Here is a 15,409-nt window from a genome sequence, read left to right as displayed (position 1 = left end):
GGCAGTCCCCTGAGAAGTCAACTCTGAGTCCTTCCTGCTGTAGGATCAGAAGAGAGAAGGCTTGGGGACATGCAGTCTTCGGGGCTGGGGTCCTGCCTGTGTCTGACAGCTTCTGGCCTCCTCCCCAACATCCACACACAGGTGATCTACATGGGCCGGAACCCCCGGGACGTGGTGGTCTCGCTCTATCATTACTCCAAGATTGCTGGGCAGTTGAAGGACCCCGGCACGCCTGACCAGTTCCTGCAGAACTTTCTCAAAGGCGAAGGTGAAGACTGGGGCAAAGTGAGATGGGGGGAGCCCCTTGGGGACCCAGCCAAGAAGGGGACAGGGGAGGGGTACGAAGGAGAGAGAGGCAGAGATAGAGGGCGTTACTCACAGTGAAGGAGACAGGGGAATAGAGAGAAGGAAACAGACAGACAGACACATAGATACAGAGAGACAGAGAAGAGAGAAACAAAAAGAGAGAGACAGAGATGCAGAAAAGGGACAGAAACAGAGAGATGGGGAGACAGGGGTTTTCAGGGTGCCAGGTGTGGGGGGCTTGGGGGAGGCGTCCAGCTCTGAGGGGCCAGGCCCGGGGCCACATGGGGCCAGTGAGGCCCCCCTGAGCCCCGAGCCCCAGCGGAGGTGGTTTTGCTGCCCGGACCTCATCCGCCTGCCCCTCCGCCCGCAGTGCAGTTTGGCTCCTGGTTCGACCACATTAAGGGCTGGATTCGGATGCAGGGCAAAGAGAATTTCCTGTTTATCACCTATGAGGAGCTGCAGCAGGTGATTCCCCCCCCGCCCCACCCCCACCCCACTCCGGCCCAGGGTCCTCCACTCCTCCCCTCCTCATACCCGCTTCCCTTCCCGCGAGGCCTGCTCTGCTGCCTAATGCACCAGGTACTGGGGGTGCAGTGGTGAATGGAGCAGGGTCCTGAGCCCCTGAGCCGCAGAAGGGGCATGGACAAAGAAATGAAATAGATGGCAGCTGGAGAGCAGAGCGAAGGAGAAAAGGCAAGCCGACTAGAAGCTGAGGATAAGGAATGTGTGGGGGCGCAGTTTTAAATAGGGTGGTCAGGGAGGCCTCTGGGGGGACGATGACCCTTAAGCAAAGATCTGAAGGAGAAGAAGGAGCCCTGGAGATATCTGGGGGGAAAGTGTCCCGGAAAGCCCGTGCAAAGGCCCTGAGATGAGAGCATGCTTGATGTGTTCCTAGGGGAGCAAAGAAGCCCATGTGGCCAGAGCCGGCTGAGTCGGGGTGGGGGTGGGAAATGTGGGCAGAGAGGGGATAGGAGGCACGGGGAGGACCTTGGCTTGTCTCTGAGTAGGTGGAAGCCCCCGGTGGGCCCTGAGCAGGAGAGGAGATAGGATAGATGAGGTCATGCGGAACTGCAGCACGTGGGAAGTGAGCTTCAATGATGGCTGTGACCTGAAGGGCAGAGGGGAGCGGTGGAAGGAAACAGCCTTTGGAGTTAGATGGGGATCCTGTCTGGACCCCATCAAACGTCCCTGGAGCAGGCACCCGAGAGAGGAAAATGCCTTCTGGCTGGGGCAATCAGGGAGAGCTCCCTGGAAGAAGGTGCCATGCAGAATGCCCACTGCTTTGCTGGGCTGTAAGGAGGATGCTGGGCTTCTAGAGGGACAACCCACAGTGAACATAACCAGCCATTCTAGATCCTTTTTTTCTTTTTTAGCAAACACTTTTTTTTTAAAGATTTTATTTCTTTATTTGAGAGAGAGAGCATGGGGGGGCGGGGGGGCAGACGGAGAAGCAGACTATCCACTGAGCAGGGAGCCCAATGCGGGGCTCGATCCCAGGACCCTGGGATCATGACCTGAGCCAAAGACAGACGCTTAACTAACTGGGCCACCCAGGTGCCCCATTCTAGATTCTTAACAAAGATGTTCCCAGAGGCTGGGTACCTGAGAAGCTCCCATTATATGCCCCTTCACTAAGCTCCCCAGACATGTTCCCTTCTTGTGTGTTTCATGTATGTGTTGTATTCTTTCTGTCAGTACTTTTTGGAGTGGGAAACACCTGAATTTTTATGTCCAATAAAACAGTTAAAATCCCCTAAAATGTTGGGGTGCCTGGGTGGCTCAGTTAGTTGGGCATCCGACTCTTAATCTCAGCTCGGGTCTTGATCTCAGGGTCGTGAGTTCGAGCCCAGCATGGAGCCTACTTTAAAAAATCCCCTAAAGTCTCTCAGAGCCTCAGACATCTCATCCTTAAAATGGGTGGGAAAGGGTGTGCCTGGGTGGCTCAGTTGGTAAAGCAGTTAAGCGTCCACCTTCGGCTCAGGTCATGATCCCAGGGTCTTGGGATCGAGCCCCGCATCAGGCTCCCTGCTCAGAGAGGAGTCAGCTTCTCCCTCTTCCTCCACCCCTACCCCCTGCTCATTCTCTCTCTCTCTGTCAAATAAATAAATAAAAATATTCTTTAAAAAAGGGTGGGAAAACACAGGCTCACGGGATTGCTGTGAGAACCACAGTGGCTGGCACTGGCATATTATTATCATCTGACAAGGTATGCCACAGTGTTAATAGAGTGTGTAAAGTAAAAGTGATTAGGTTCTGAGCAAGGGCCTATCTGATTAGTAGTAACAATAGGAGCCAATGTCCCCTGAGGGTGAGAGAGGCCATGCACCAAATACCACATATGGTTCATCACATTTAATCCTCACCAGGTACGGGCAGGTGAGTTACCTATTAGAGCGAACCACATAAAATTGACAGTATTGAGCCACATTTTATAGGGTTCACCCCAATATTGTTATTACCCCCGTTTTAGAGAGGAGGAGCCTGGGGGTTTGGAACCTAGAGAGAGTTGACAACCTACCTGAGTTTTTTGTTTGTTTTTTTTTTTCCCACCCTGGTATATCTCTTGGTGTTGGAAGATCCAGAGAAGATTTCGGCATTACCATCCCCCCCCCCCCCCTTTTTTTTTTTTTTTCATCTAGTTTTGTTCTCCAAACCAAAAACTGGGCCATGCAGCCTGACAGAGCTTCTGGGCTGCCCCTGGGTGGGAGGAACTGCCAACATGTTAGAATTTCTGGGACACGCCAGTGGTTCAAGACGATAAAGGGATGGAGGGTTATGAAACCAGGAATGACGTGGAAAATCGGAGCCGTGGGGTTGGTAGAGCTGAGCAGAAGGCGTATTGCATTTCAGGGAAGGCAGCAAGATAGGAGGGGGCAGGGAGGGGTGGGGCTTCGGGCACTTAAATCTGAGCTCCTCCTTAGCTGTGTGACCCTGGACAAGTGTCTTCCCCTCTCTGAGCCTCCTTTTACCGACTGGGGTAAGGACACCTCTCTGCAGGGCTATTGGCACGCTTGCCACAAATATACATGAGGGGCTTGGACCAGAGCTTGGTACACAGGGGGTGTTCAATCCCCAGTGACTTGAACTGTCGTTGTCAGGAGGGGGTGGATATTTGAGCTGCATCTGGATGGGGAGGTTTGCCAGGTGGAGGGTGGTGGCACGGGGCATTCTTGGCAGCCCCATGCCGAGGCTGCAGGGAGGAAATTGCAGGGAATGGTAAATTCTGGAAAGATAGGATGGGGGAGGCCAGACCACTTCTCTCCTTGAAAGCCAGGCCTGGGGGGTGGCCAGGACTCCTGTCCCTGAGCACCAGGGAGCCATAGGAGGGCTGGGAGCAGCTCTGGGTGTGGGGGCCTGGAGGCAGGGAGGCCAGGGAGGAGGCTGGGGAGGAGGCTGGGGTGAGGAGTCCATAGGGAGAGGACAAGGCCTGACCAGTGCTAGGGCTGAAAGCCCAGAGGAGATGAGCAGAGACAGACTGACAGGGGTGTGGGGGCAGGGGGAGACAGAGGGGTGAGGCCAGGCTGGGAGTCTGGCCTGGGACTGGCTCAAGGGGGTGGGTGCAGATTTGGGGCACAGACAGGCTGACTCCCCCTTCTAACCCGAGTGAGGGTGATTCTGTATAAGGTGCCTGAGTAACCTCTGCTCCCTGCTGTGACCTCTCCCCCGCCTCCGCCCCTTCCCTCCTGCCCGCAGAACCCTCCAAAACCCCAAACTGTGAAAACTCGGAAGCCATAGCCCAATCCCTCAGCTCGGAGGTGGGAAAACTGAGGCAAAGAAGCAGAGTCACCCAGACAGGTCTGGTCAGGACTCCAGACGTCCAGATTCGGGGTCTGGTTGGTGCTCCTTCCTTGCCTGGGGTCCCACCTCCCTCCGCCTGGCCCCCCTGACCCCTCTCCCCTGCTTGCAGGATCTCCACGGCTCCGTGCAGCGCGTCTGCCAATTCCTGGGTCGGCCGCTGGGTGAGGAGGCGCTGGGCTCCGTGGTGGCGCACTCAGCTTTCGGCGCTATGAAGGCCAACGCCATGTCCAACTTCACGCTGCTGCCTCCCAGCCTGCTGGACCAGCGCCACGGTGCCTTCCTCCGGAAAGGTGCGGGGGCTCTGGGGTGCCACAGCCTGGCTGTGTGACCTGAGCGAGTCACGTAACCTCTCTGGGCCTCAGTTTTCCCAGCTAAAACTGGGGTTGCTCCAAACAGAACTGCCTTCCCAGCGTCACTGTGGACCCAGGACCGACCCCCCACACAGGGCTGAGCCTGGGGCCTGGCACACTCTGTGAGGCTCTATGGTGTCTTCGTGAATCTTTCTTTCTTTCTTTTTAAGATTTTATTTATTTATTCGTAAGAGACAGACAGAGAGAGAGAAAGAGAGGCAGAGGGAGAAGCAGGCTCCCCGCTGAGCAGGGAGCCTGATGCAGGACTCGATCCCAGGACCCTGGGATCATGACCTGAGCCAAAGGCAGACACTTAACCTACTGAGCCACCCAGGCGCCCTTCACGAATCTTTCTTAGCATGAAGTGTTCACCCCAGAAATATTCAAGTGTTGGATTACGGGGTGAGGGTGGGAGTGCGCTGCTTCCTATTCCTGCTAAAATACCACAAATTTAGCGGCTTCACACAAGCCACGTTTATTCTCTTACGGTTCTGGGGTCAGAAGTCCAAAATCAGTGTCACTGGGTTAAAACCAAAGTGTCCAAGGGATTGTTCCTTCTGAGGCTCTAGGGGGAGAATCCATTCTTTGCCTTTTCAGTCTCTAGCCCCATGTGCGTTGCTTGGCTTGTGGCCCCCGTTCATCTTGAAAGCAGCAGCAGAGCATCTTCTGATCTCTGACGCTGACCCTCCCACCACCTCTTATCAAGACCCTCGTGGCTAAATGGGGGCCACCAGGATAATCCAGGATCCTCTCCCCATCTCCAGGTCTTTAACAATGACACCTGCAAACTCCCTTTTGCCATGTAAGGTCACCTAGGCATAGGTTCCAAAGACTAGGACAGGTTGACATCTGGAGGGAGGGGGTGATTATTCAGCCTCCCACAGGGAGCCGTCCCAGATCTCACGAGGGGCGTCATGTAATATGTAGGGTGTACACTTGCTAAGATTCAAAATGCCACGATCCAAATGACATTGGCTCCAGGATTCCAGGTTAATGCCCCATGACAGTGAGAAACGTGAGGCTCGGCGGGATCCCCGCACCTGCCTGGGCACATGGAAGGGGCAGAGTTCACACCCCTTGCCTGCTCGGTTGCTGCGAGGGTTAAAGAGTGAACCCCACGACTCCAGGGTAGCCCTTCGGCCAGTCCCCTGGCACCGAGTGTGGGAAAGCATTCATTCACACTGTCAGAGCCATAATGGAGGTAGCGTGTTGCAGGAGCCCTGGGGTGAGGAAGCCCTGTTCGAGCCAGGGAGGTGAGGGATGGGTCACAGTGACACGGTCACACGGGCAGGAATGCTGGACGGGGAGGCGGATGTTCCAGGCAGAGAGATTTAAGGGGTCGGGGTAAAATAGAGGAAGGCAACAGGTCTACTGGAGCGACAGGTAGGATGGGGGGAGCCAAGGGGGGGAGGGCGCAAAAGGGTGCCCAGGGGTCTGCCCAGGTGACTGGGGACAGAGGTGGCCACCGTAGGAGGTAAAGGGGCAGCATGGAGACGAAGAGGGGTGGGGAGGTGCTTCTGGCAAAGGCCCGCAGGTGGGAAAGGGGGTGCTGGCATGTTGGGGGCGGGGAAGGTTCCCACGCTCCTCACCTCGCCGTCCCTCCCTCCCTTCCAGGCGTGTGCGGTGACTGGAAGAACCACTTCACGGTGGCGCAGAGCGAAGCCTTCGACCGTGTCTACCGCGAGCAGATGCGGGGGCTGCCCACCTTCCCCTGGGACGTCCCCGAGGACGCCAGCCCGGACCCCGATCCCAGCCCCAGCCCCCCCGAGGCCTCTGAGCCCCCCAACCCGTGACTCTGAGAATAAACGCTGCGCTCCTGCCCCGGCTCTCGCTGCGCTCTGGAGGTGGCTTGCCGCGGGCGGCCGGCAGGGGGCGCGCGAGGGAGGCGGAGGCTGGGGTGGGGACGCGCCGCGCACCCAGGGCCCCCGAAGAAGACGAGGTGTTCTTCCCCACCCCGCACGCCAGTGGGGTCGGTGACTCAGAAGCCCCCGCCGGAGGCGAAGGTGCTGCGGGAAGGCAAGCGCTGAGCACCTGCCTCCCGGCAGGCCCGGGGCGCTGCGGCGAGGCCCTCCTGGGTGTGAGGGAGAAGGGGGCCAGAACTGCATTCCTGGGTCTTCTGCTAGGCTGTGGAAATGCAAGATTCTGGCATCAAGCAGCTTTATTCTGAGCAGAGGTAAAGGGAGAGCCCAGCAACTCAGCGCTTAGCACCCGCAAAACAGTCCCAGCCCCCCTGGCCCTGACCCCCACCAATTTCCAGGCCCTCATTATTCAGCCCCACTCCCTCGATTGGATTCTGTCCTCTCCCTTGCCAAGGTGTTTCCCCACAGCTCCTGAGCGTGGTGGGTACCGGAAGCTGCCCCACTTTGTCCCACGGACTCTCCACCTTCACCCCACACAATTCCAGCACCCGGGCCATTCAGCCAGGCCAGTCTGCAGAGAAGTAGGATATGCTGTTCTAGGATCCCAGCTACTCGAGACTTTCTGCCCATTTCCTAAACTGTGACACTGGCCTCTAGAGTGAGCACTGGGCTTGCCCAGGTTCTAGAACAAAGAGAAAAAAATCCCTCCCGATTTCCAGACAGATACCCAGGCCAGAAGCCTTGTCCACGCCTCGACTCGGAGGCAGGGGGCTTGGAGCTGCCGGTGGAGAGGCCGGCCCCATGCAGCTTTGGCTCCTGTCACGGTCGCCCCTTGAGTCCTGCCTGGGCGGCCCGGTCTGGCTGCTGGAAGCCTCGGGGTCCCAGGAGTTTGGAGGCAGCATCTTCACCAAACCTCCTTCTGGTCGGGGACAGATAGCGGAGGTGGCGTGCAGGGAGGAGGGGCAGGGGGCCGCCCCGGAGCTGGGACCGGCCCAGAGGACGGGCTTCTGTCTCACCCCTGGGAGCCCCTCCGGTGCCCCGCTGCCTCATCAGGGCCTTGGCTGGGGTGTCCTTGGAGTCCCAGGACTTCTTGAGCTGTGGAGGGAAAGAGAGGGAGGTGAGAGAAGGCTCGGGGGACTGAGTCCAGGAAGGGTGTGTGTGCATGTGTGTGCGTGTGTGTGTGTGTGTGTGTGTATGAGACTCTCAGGGGTGGTGAGAAGGCCCCTGAGCCTCCAGAATGGGGAAGGGAAGTGATCCGGGAGGCCTGGGGCCCCCAGACCCTCAGAGGGCCAGCTGCTGTGTTCCCCCCTGCAGCTTTGCAGTTGGGGAGGAACAGGAAGCTGTCAGCAACTGCCTGGGGGGAGCAAATATTTGCCAAGGGAGGTGATGGTGGGTGAGGGCGGCTCAGGACCGGGTGGAGGCGAGAGGACCTTGCCCCTGCGCTGCCCATCCCCCTTCCCCCCTGGCCTGGAACTGAGGGAGGCGATTCCTGGGACATTTCTCCCTCACCCTCGGAAAAGGTCCCCACTAGGTCCCACGTAGCAAATGGGGAAACTGAGCCCGAGAGGGGCACAGGTCACAGAGAACCTGTACCCCGGGTCTGCCGGCATGCAGGGCGAGGCCGCCTGCTTGTCCCACATGGCTCTGCTCTCACCCTGTCGACAGCCCACTTTACAGCTGAGGGCACGGAGGCTCCGCCCAGGGTCCCAGAGAATTAGGGCGGGCTCCGTGGGAACCCCAGCGTCTCAGCAGCCGAGAGGAGGGGCACAGAGACCCCTTGGAGCTCGCCAACCGCCCCCCCCCGCAACACCCGGACGACGCTCGAATCCGGGAAGCCAGGGGCAGAGCGTTTAAAAGCTGCACCGGCGAGGCCACGAGGGCCAAGTTCTGATCTCTCCCTCGTGCCTCAGTTTCCTCATCTGTGAAATGGGTGGGCGGAGGCTCGTAACAACAGCTACCTCAGAGGGTTTTGGCAAAGATCCAATTCAACCGCCTCTGTGAGAGCCCCTGGCATGTGGCACGGTGCCCACAAGAGATGGTGGTTTTGACCTTGGGCAAGTTACTTGACCTCTCCGAGCCTCAGCTTTCCCATCTGTGACCACGAGCGAGAGAAGAGAATTACCTCACTGACCTGGGATGAGGATCTCGCGAAAGAAATACAAATAAATTCCACCGTGGGGATTTATTGTAATGCTTAATGTTCTAGTTAGTTCATCCTCCCCTCACTGACTCCTCCTTCCCATCAAACCGAGACTGGGGACAACTGCTGCACCCATTCGCTAGATGAGAACACGGAGGGTTCAGAGAAGGCAGATGTTTGCCCGGCTCTCCCCATTAGTGGGTCATGCCAGGATTTGCACCCAGGGTGGCTCTCGGGGTCCCTGCCCCCAGCCACCCAACACTCCCCTGCCCAGCACGCAGTAGGACTATAGGAAATGGTCTCTGGGATCATGAACTCAGGTGGGCGCTTTTGCTTACCCCACCTCCACCCCCAGCCCCGGCCCAGGGCCAGGCACATAGTAGGCCCTCAGCTGCCCCATCCTCTTCCTCTTGTTTCTCCGAGGCCAGCCACCAGCTCTCACCTCACTGTCACCGTCGCTGGAGCCGGACAGCTGGGACAGGCGACTCAGGTCCCACAAGGAGCGGCTGGGCCGGGCCGGGGTGCCGCTGGGAGTCCGGGCGCGCTGGACACTCCTCAGGATGTCGCTCAGCGCCGGCCCTGGGGCGGCCGGGGTCTCCTGCCTGTCCCCCTCAAAGAGCCGGCAGGCAGCCAAGCGTCGGGCCAGTGGGCCGTCGGGTGGCGGCGGTGACATGGGGGCCACAGAGCGGCGGCGGGCCACGCGGTGGGGGTTGTGAGCCAGCTGCAGCCCCCCCACGGTGCTGACGAAGGGGCCCCGGGTGGGCGCGGACGGGAGCGGCCAGGAGGCCGCATACAGTGTCCGGAACTCTCGGCTGAAGGCATCGGCAATCTCGCCGGTCAGCAGGGTCACCAGACCGCGGTGCAGGCGAGAGTCGCTCCACGTGAAGCTGAGGGGCACGCAGTGAGGGGTCAGGATCTCCGTGCCGCCCTAGGGAACCCGGCCTGGACCCCATTACCGGTCCCCACCTGGTCCCAGGGCAGGCTGTGTGACCTCGGGCAGGTCCTGCAACCTCTCTGGCTTCAACATCCCCCTCTGTAGAATGAGAACCACCTAGGTACCTACCCGAGGGCTGATGTGACAACAAGTTAAGATACTTAAATTATCATCTGGAAGCCGGCCTGAGCTTATACCGGGACACTGCCCCATCCCCAGCAAAGGAGGCGTCAGTGCCTCAGTTTCCCTCTCTGAAAAGAGGTGGGATTAGTCTTCTGACTCCCACAAGGCCTGTCTTAAGACTCAGCTGCTTCCTATGTAATGACTGCCATTTATTAAACACTTGTCGTGTGGTGGGCTCTGGATGTGCCTGCTCCGAGCCTCAGTTTGCTCATCTGCGATACGGAGCTAAGATGGAGGAAGATTGGAAAGAGAGGACAAAGGGTTGAGCTGCCTGCATGGCGCCCGGCCCGCGCCCAGCTGGCTGTGGAGAGCAGGTCCCCTACGGTCCTGTCGTCACAGTGCTGGTATTTAAAGCATCTAGCTTTAAGGTCTGGGCACACAGCAGGTGCTCTTGGGAATTAAATGAACCTGGGCTCTCATCCTGGCTCTGGGGACCTTGGCCACGTCACTTTCCCTTCCTGAGCCTTCGTTTGCCCATCTGAAAAATGGGCCCAGCGCCCGGAGAACTGATCCATCAGCCACCAGGATGGTGAGTGTTGGTCCAAGCGTCCTTACCTTGGCGGGGTGGCAGCGTCCTCGCCCCCTGGCAGGTTGGCGGACCCGTCTGCCCGCAGATTGTGACACCCCTCCCCCCCACCTGTGACCTCACCCCTGGAGCGGCCAGTGGGAGCCCCGAGGGGTCTGTGAGGTCACCCCATTCCGCTCCACAAAGAGTGCACGGAGCTCCCACGAGGGACGTGGAGCGTTGGGAACCGAGGACCGTCCGAGCGCTGACCCTGGGAGGCCCAGACCAGGGGCAAAAGTCTCGCAGGCCTCAGGAGCGTCATTCAGCAGTTCCGGGAGGCCCAGGAAGCCCACGGCCTGGCTTGGGCACCGTCCCCGCCGCCAGGCCACCATGGTCCTCGGCTGGCTGTTGCTTCTGGTAATGGCTCTGCCCCTGGGCGCCACGGGCACCAAGGACTGCGTGTTCTGTGAGCTGACCGACTCCAAGCAGTGCCCGGGCATCCACATGCGCTGTGGCGACGATGAGGATTGCTTCACGGGCCAAGGGGTGGCCCCGGGCCTCGGCCCTGTCCTCAACAAAGGCTGCCTGGTGTCCACGTCCTGCGGCCACGAGGAGCTGGTCACCTACATGGGCGTCACCTACACGCTCACCTCCACCTGCTGCTATGGCCACATGTGTAATGGGGCCCCCAATCCCACGGGCAGCCAGACGGAAGGGGTCACTGCCAGCCTGGCACTGGGCATGCTGCAGCTGCTCCCATATCTGCTGTGACCAACCCGAAGGGCAGGGCCCGGGACTGGTGTCCTGGCTCCGCTGCACCCCGAGCCCCCCGCCCCCCCCCCCCCCATTAAATGGCCAGAGACCCTGGACAACCTCGTGTGGCCCCGGCTTCCTCCATTCCAGGGCTGTCCCCCCGGAGCCCAGGGCTCGGCGAAGCATCCTCGGGCCTGACTCAGTGGTGGGGAGCCAAGCTCGGTGGGTTTGGCTGGACCCCTCTACTGTATTTCATGGGTTCTAAGACACATATCTTTTCACATGTCTATCAGGATGCTTCTTTTCGTTGGTGGCACCTTAGAGTCGATGAAATATGGTTAAAATGAGCAATGACGACAATAAACGACAGCTAACGTTTACGGAGCGCTGCTTCTGTTACGTGCCAGGGCACCTTGATCTCGCTGAACCCCCAAACAAAGCCGGGAGGGACGGTAGACGCGCTCCAAGACAGCCCCAGTCTCCACGGTAGTGGTTCCCCCAAGTGTGGTCCCCGGACTGGCAGCGCCGGCATTGGCTGGGAGCTAGCTAGAAATGCCAATTCTCAGGCCCCATCCCCAGCGGGCTGAGTGGGAGCAGTGGGGGGGGGAGGGAGGAGGGGAGGCGCCCGAAATCTGTGTTTTTAAGGAGTCCTCCAGGTGATTCGGACACAGGCAAGCCCAAGATTGAAAACCGCCAGTGGAGAGCGCTGGTAATCCACTGGGCACGTCCGCCCCCACCCCCAGGGGACAGTTGGCAATGTCTGGAGACACTTTGGGTTGTCCTAATAGGGGAAGGGGGCATTGCTCCTGACATCATACAGGGTGGAGAGACCAGAGATTCGGTGCAGCCTCCTAAGATGCCCAAAGAAGCCCCCCCAGCACAGAACCATCCGGCCCCAAATGTGAGTAGCACCTCTGTCGAGAAACCCTGCTCTAGAGGCACTAACCGTATCATCCCGCTCTGTAGAGGAGGAAGGGAAGCACAGAGAGGTGAATTCAGCTGCCCAAAGTCACATAGCCTGTAGCCGGGCCACCTGACCCAGGAGTCTGCGTGCCTGCCCCGCACCCTCCCACGCTATGACCCTATGAGGCAGGTCTGTTAGTAATTCACCCTTTCCAGATGGGGAAACTGAGGTACAGAGCAGGGGAGGCACTGGCCCAGTGTGTCACAGAGCTGAGAAGTTGAGGAGCCAGGATCCAGGGTGGGTCAGACCCCAAGGACAGGAGAGGAGGGACTCGAGCCAGTCCGAGGGCCAGGTCCTTTGCATACCAACTCTTATTTCTTTATAGATGCTTAGAAAGGTGGAGTTAACTCAAGGCAGAGCTAGGACTCCAATCCAGGTCGTCCTGGTTTTGAAACCCACACACAAACTGTGGGCCCTGTTTCCCAGATGAGGAGACACAGCGTCGAAGAGATGACCCCCGCCCAGGCCACTAAGCTGGCCCCCGGGCAGGCCTGGCTCATCCCCAAACGAGGGCCTCTGCCCCTCAGTACCTCCTCTACCAGTGAGGGTGTTTAGACCCATTTCACAGACCAGGAAAGAGAGGCTGGTAAAAAGGGACGCCGACTGCTCTACTGAGAGTTGGGGACAGGACACCGCGTGGTGGGGGAGGGGGCAGCCGCACCTGTAGGATCCGGAGATGACCCTATGGCCATCCAGCAGCACAAACTTCTCCCGCACACTGCCGCTCACCTGCCGTCGCCATCGGCTCTGGAAACTGCAGCCCCGCACAACACGGATATCTAGGTTCTGGAGTAGAGGGGGCACACCCTAGCTCGGGCCAACCCCGCACACCTCCACTCACTGCCCAGGGCTTGGTGGGGGGGGGGGATCCCTCCAGGCTGGTTAGGACCCGGATGGCCCAAGGCTCTGTAGAAAAGTCTGTCCCAGCTTCTCCAGAGCTACCAGCATTGGGCTTCGGGGGTCTCTTGGAGATAGCCCTAACTCAGAGGGACCCCGTGGGAAGGCCCACCTCTAACTCCCCCAATGCCATGGGCATCGGATCTCAGAGGACCTCTCAGCTGGCATCCACCTCGATGAGCTAGGACGCTGTGGAGGGGTCTGCCCCCCGCTGGTCCCAGCGCCAGGAGAATCAGGACTCGGGTCCTGCCTGCCAGGCTCCTACCTCGGTGGCCCAGGGGTTCACCCGCAGCTGCTGGGCCAGCGTCAGGAAGGCAGGCAGCTGCTGGTGGTCCAGGAGCAGGTAGACAGGCACCCAGCGGTGTGTCGCGGCATCGACCAGGTCCAAAAGCAGGTCTGGGTCAGTGAAGATGTCCATGACCACAGCCACTAGCTGGGGGATGGGGAGAGGGGCTGTGGATGGAGCCTGGAGCTCCGGGGACAGTCAGGGGCTGGGGCCCTGGGGGTGGGAGCTTAAAGGCCCGGCCTCGATGAGTCATTCAGGGGGGCTGCGGGAGAGACCCCCAGACATGCACTGCTGCGCATACAGCACCTACATGTGAATGAGGAAAAAACCGCCCTTCCTGGAGACCAAGGCCTCTACTGCTGGAAAACTCATCATAATCACATCTGCAATGGCGAACAGTGTCCCGTGCGCTGTGACACCGCATGGTGGCCCTGCTCCAGGGCTCAGCGGGCTGGGTCCTTGGAGGTGCCCTGGATACCGGGGGGCGGGGGGGGGGCAGGATGATCTGCTTGGTCATGTAGCGGGAGCTCTGGGGACTGGGGGAGCTGCTGAAGGCCTGGATCTTGCAGGCAGAAACATGTAGCAGAGAGGACTCCTGACCCACTGGCCAGACAGCCTTGGTTCAAATCCCCACTCGGTCACTTACCGGTGAGAGACTTAACCTCCCGTGCCTCAGTTTCCCCATCTCTCCTCACTCGGTATAATAAGTCCCAACCTCCCAGGACCCTCCTGGCAATTATAAATGTTAACCCGTGTAAGCACTTAGCACGGGAGCTGGCAGGCGCAAAGCTGTCAGATAAAGAACATGCTCTCCAGGGGGCTGTAGGGGAGACATCTGGACCCTCCGTGGGAGGGAGGATGGAGACACCTACCCTAGGGGTGGGGTGGGGTGCGGTGTGGTAGATGACTGAGACCAAGGGGTCATAATTAGGTCCAAGGGGCATGGATGCCCAGGGGGACCCAGGCCTTGGAGAGAGGGTGAGGATGAGGTCTGGGGGATGTGGACCCCCGGGTCCTGAGGGCTGCGAGGTGTGGACTCAGGAGTCCCAGGAGGGCATGGGTGAGACACCCGGGCCCCAGGGGATGCGCCACTCCCAGGTCCGGGAGCTGGTTTGTGAGGATGTCTGTGTCTGGGGAGTGGACACCAGGCCCCCCTGAGACCCCCACCTTGCAGGCGGCCTGGATTTCCTGGCGCACCAGCTCCTTGAGGGGCGGGTGGCCCTCGTTGGGGGGCTGGGTGTACAGCTGTGCCCGGGTGATTCCCTTCCAGGTTGGGTCCTCTGGCCAGCCCAGCCGCAGCGTGGGCGCCAGCTCATCTGACCGTCCAGGCCAGTAAGTCAGGCTGCCCGAGGCCCGATAGGTGGCAGGGGCTCCCTCTGCTGCCCTGCTGGGCGGCTGCTTGGATGCGGTCCAGTCCTCAGCCGCCGCTGCCAGGCTCCGGAGCTCTTCCGCGCTCAGGAAGGGCCGCAGGCCCTCGCGCTGCACGCAGGCCTCGAACGCCTCGGCGCCCTTGCTCAGCAGAGCCTCCAGCGCCAGCCGCTGGCCCTCGGAATACAGGAAGCCAGGGCTGGCCTCGGTCAAGGGCAGCCCCCCGGCCCCCGACTCCTCTCCTTCCAGCGCCGCCAGCTGGGAGGCTGCCATGCCCAGGGCTGCTCGGGTGGAAGGACCGTCAGGCTGGGTGTCTGAGGATGCGGCCGTCTCTGGGGGACTGACCATCTGGGGGTCTCCTGCCAGGCAGACTCTCTGCGGCCGGCCAAGGCTTCCAGGGCCGCTCCGTGAAGGTCCCTGGGTCCCTGGCTCCCCGTCCTGACAATCACACTGTCCAGGGCATGGGCTGGTCAGATGGACCAGCTGCCTGCCTCCAGCCACCACAGTGACAGGCTGGTCATCTGAACTTCTGGCCGGCTGTCGCGGGCGGTCCTGCGTGTGTGTCAGGCTGACCCCCCGACTCCGTCCCCGGCTGTGTGACCCATCAGCTGCTCCTCTGTGCACTTCAATTTCCAGCCTCCTGGCCCCTGGCGTCCCCAACGGACCCTGTCGCTGGTTCGGTCTCGGTCAGGCTGAAGGCCCAGCTGGCCTGGCCAGAGGTCCTGCTGACCGGCCAACCATCTCCCAGGTAACAGCCACAGGCTGTCTGCCTGTCTCCTACCACCCGACTGTCCCTAACTAAAGGTAAAGTGGGCTATTTGCCCCTGACCGATAGCACATCTAACTGACCCTCTCCAGCCGGCTTTTTGATTATTTGGCAGACATCAACTGCTTCCAGCTAACAAGGTCGGCATCTGGCCACCCGGTGGAGCACCCCGCCGTGTCCAGGGGAATGTTTTTCCTGCCGACGGGTGGCTGGCTCACCGGCTCTCACTGACTGACCATCCCAGGCACCTCCCCTTTGGACCTGCTCTCTCGGTTTGGGAAGAATGGGCTCCCGCCCGAA

The 15,409-nt window shown here is 60.0% G+C and overlaps 3 protein-coding genes across 3 annotated transcripts in view; 2 read left to right on the top strand and 1 right to left on the bottom strand.

Annotated features, from left to right (window-relative positions):
* The window catches only part of SULT2B1 (sulfotransferase family 2B member 1), a 29,048-nt gene extending 22,775 nt beyond the window's left edge, over positions 1 to 6,273 (top strand). The window contains exons 4-7 of the mRNA XM_021681354.2: positions 142 to 268; positions 677 to 771; positions 4,214 to 4,394; positions 6,069 to 6,273. Coding sequence (XP_021537029.1) covers positions 142 to 268; positions 677 to 771; positions 4,214 to 4,394; positions 6,069 to 6,247 — 582 coding nt within the window. The 3' untranslated portion in view covers positions 6,248 to 6,273. The remainder of the gene's footprint in view (positions 1 to 141; positions 269 to 676; positions 772 to 4,213; positions 4,395 to 6,068) is intronic.
* An 859-nt stretch (positions 6,274 to 7,132) lies between these two features.
* On the bottom strand, positions 7,133 to 14,616 carry FAM83E (family with sequence similarity 83 member E). The gene is made up of 5 exons (XM_021681230.2): positions 14,143 to 14,616; positions 12,955 to 13,122; positions 12,454 to 12,578; positions 8,896 to 9,340; positions 7,133 to 7,408 (listed from the first exon to the last, which is right to left on the bottom strand). Exons 1-5 carry the CDS (start codon positions 14,614 to 14,616, stop codon positions 7,133 to 7,135), a joined length of 1,488 nt encoding a protein of 495 aa, XP_021536905.1.
* Positions 10,417 to 10,846, top strand: SPACA4 (sperm acrosome associated 4). Its single transcript, XM_021681232.1, has one exon. The coding sequence runs from the start codon at positions 10,466 to 10,468 to the stop codon at positions 10,844 to 10,846; it is 381 nt and encodes a 126-aa protein (XP_021536907.1). The 5' UTR covers positions 10,417 to 10,465.
* Positions 14,617 to 15,409: the final 793 nt, after the last annotated feature.

This window comes from Neomonachus schauinslandi, chromosome 16, assembly GCF_002201575.2.
Source record: "Neomonachus schauinslandi chromosome 16, ASM220157v2, whole genome shotgun sequence".
NCBI classification, from domain to species: Eukaryota; Metazoa; Chordata; class Mammalia; order Carnivora; family Phocidae; genus Neomonachus; species Neomonachus schauinslandi.
The sequence above is the reverse complement of the archived record's forward strand: the minus strand, read 5'-3'. Positions and strand labels throughout refer to the sequence as shown.

Bases quoted from the DNA above. Each gene is read 5' to 3' on its own strand.
- FAM83E (XM_021681230.2), bottom strand. From the start codon at position 14,616: ATGGCAGCCTCCCAGCTGGCGGCGCTGGAAGGAGAGGAGTCGGGGGCC. The intron at 12,579-12,954 runs GTAGGAGCCTGG...CCTCTACTCCAG, and splicing joins TGAACCCCTGGGCCACCGAG to AACCTAGATATCCGTGTTGT. The intron at 7,409-8,895 runs GTGAGAGCTGGT...TTCCCTCCACAG, and splicing joins CCAGCGACGGTGACAGTGAG to CTCAAGAAGTCCTGGGACTC.
- SPACA4 (XM_021681232.1), top strand. From the start codon at position 10,466: ATGGTCCTCGGCTGGCTGTTGCTTCTGGTAATGGCTCTGCCCCTGGGC.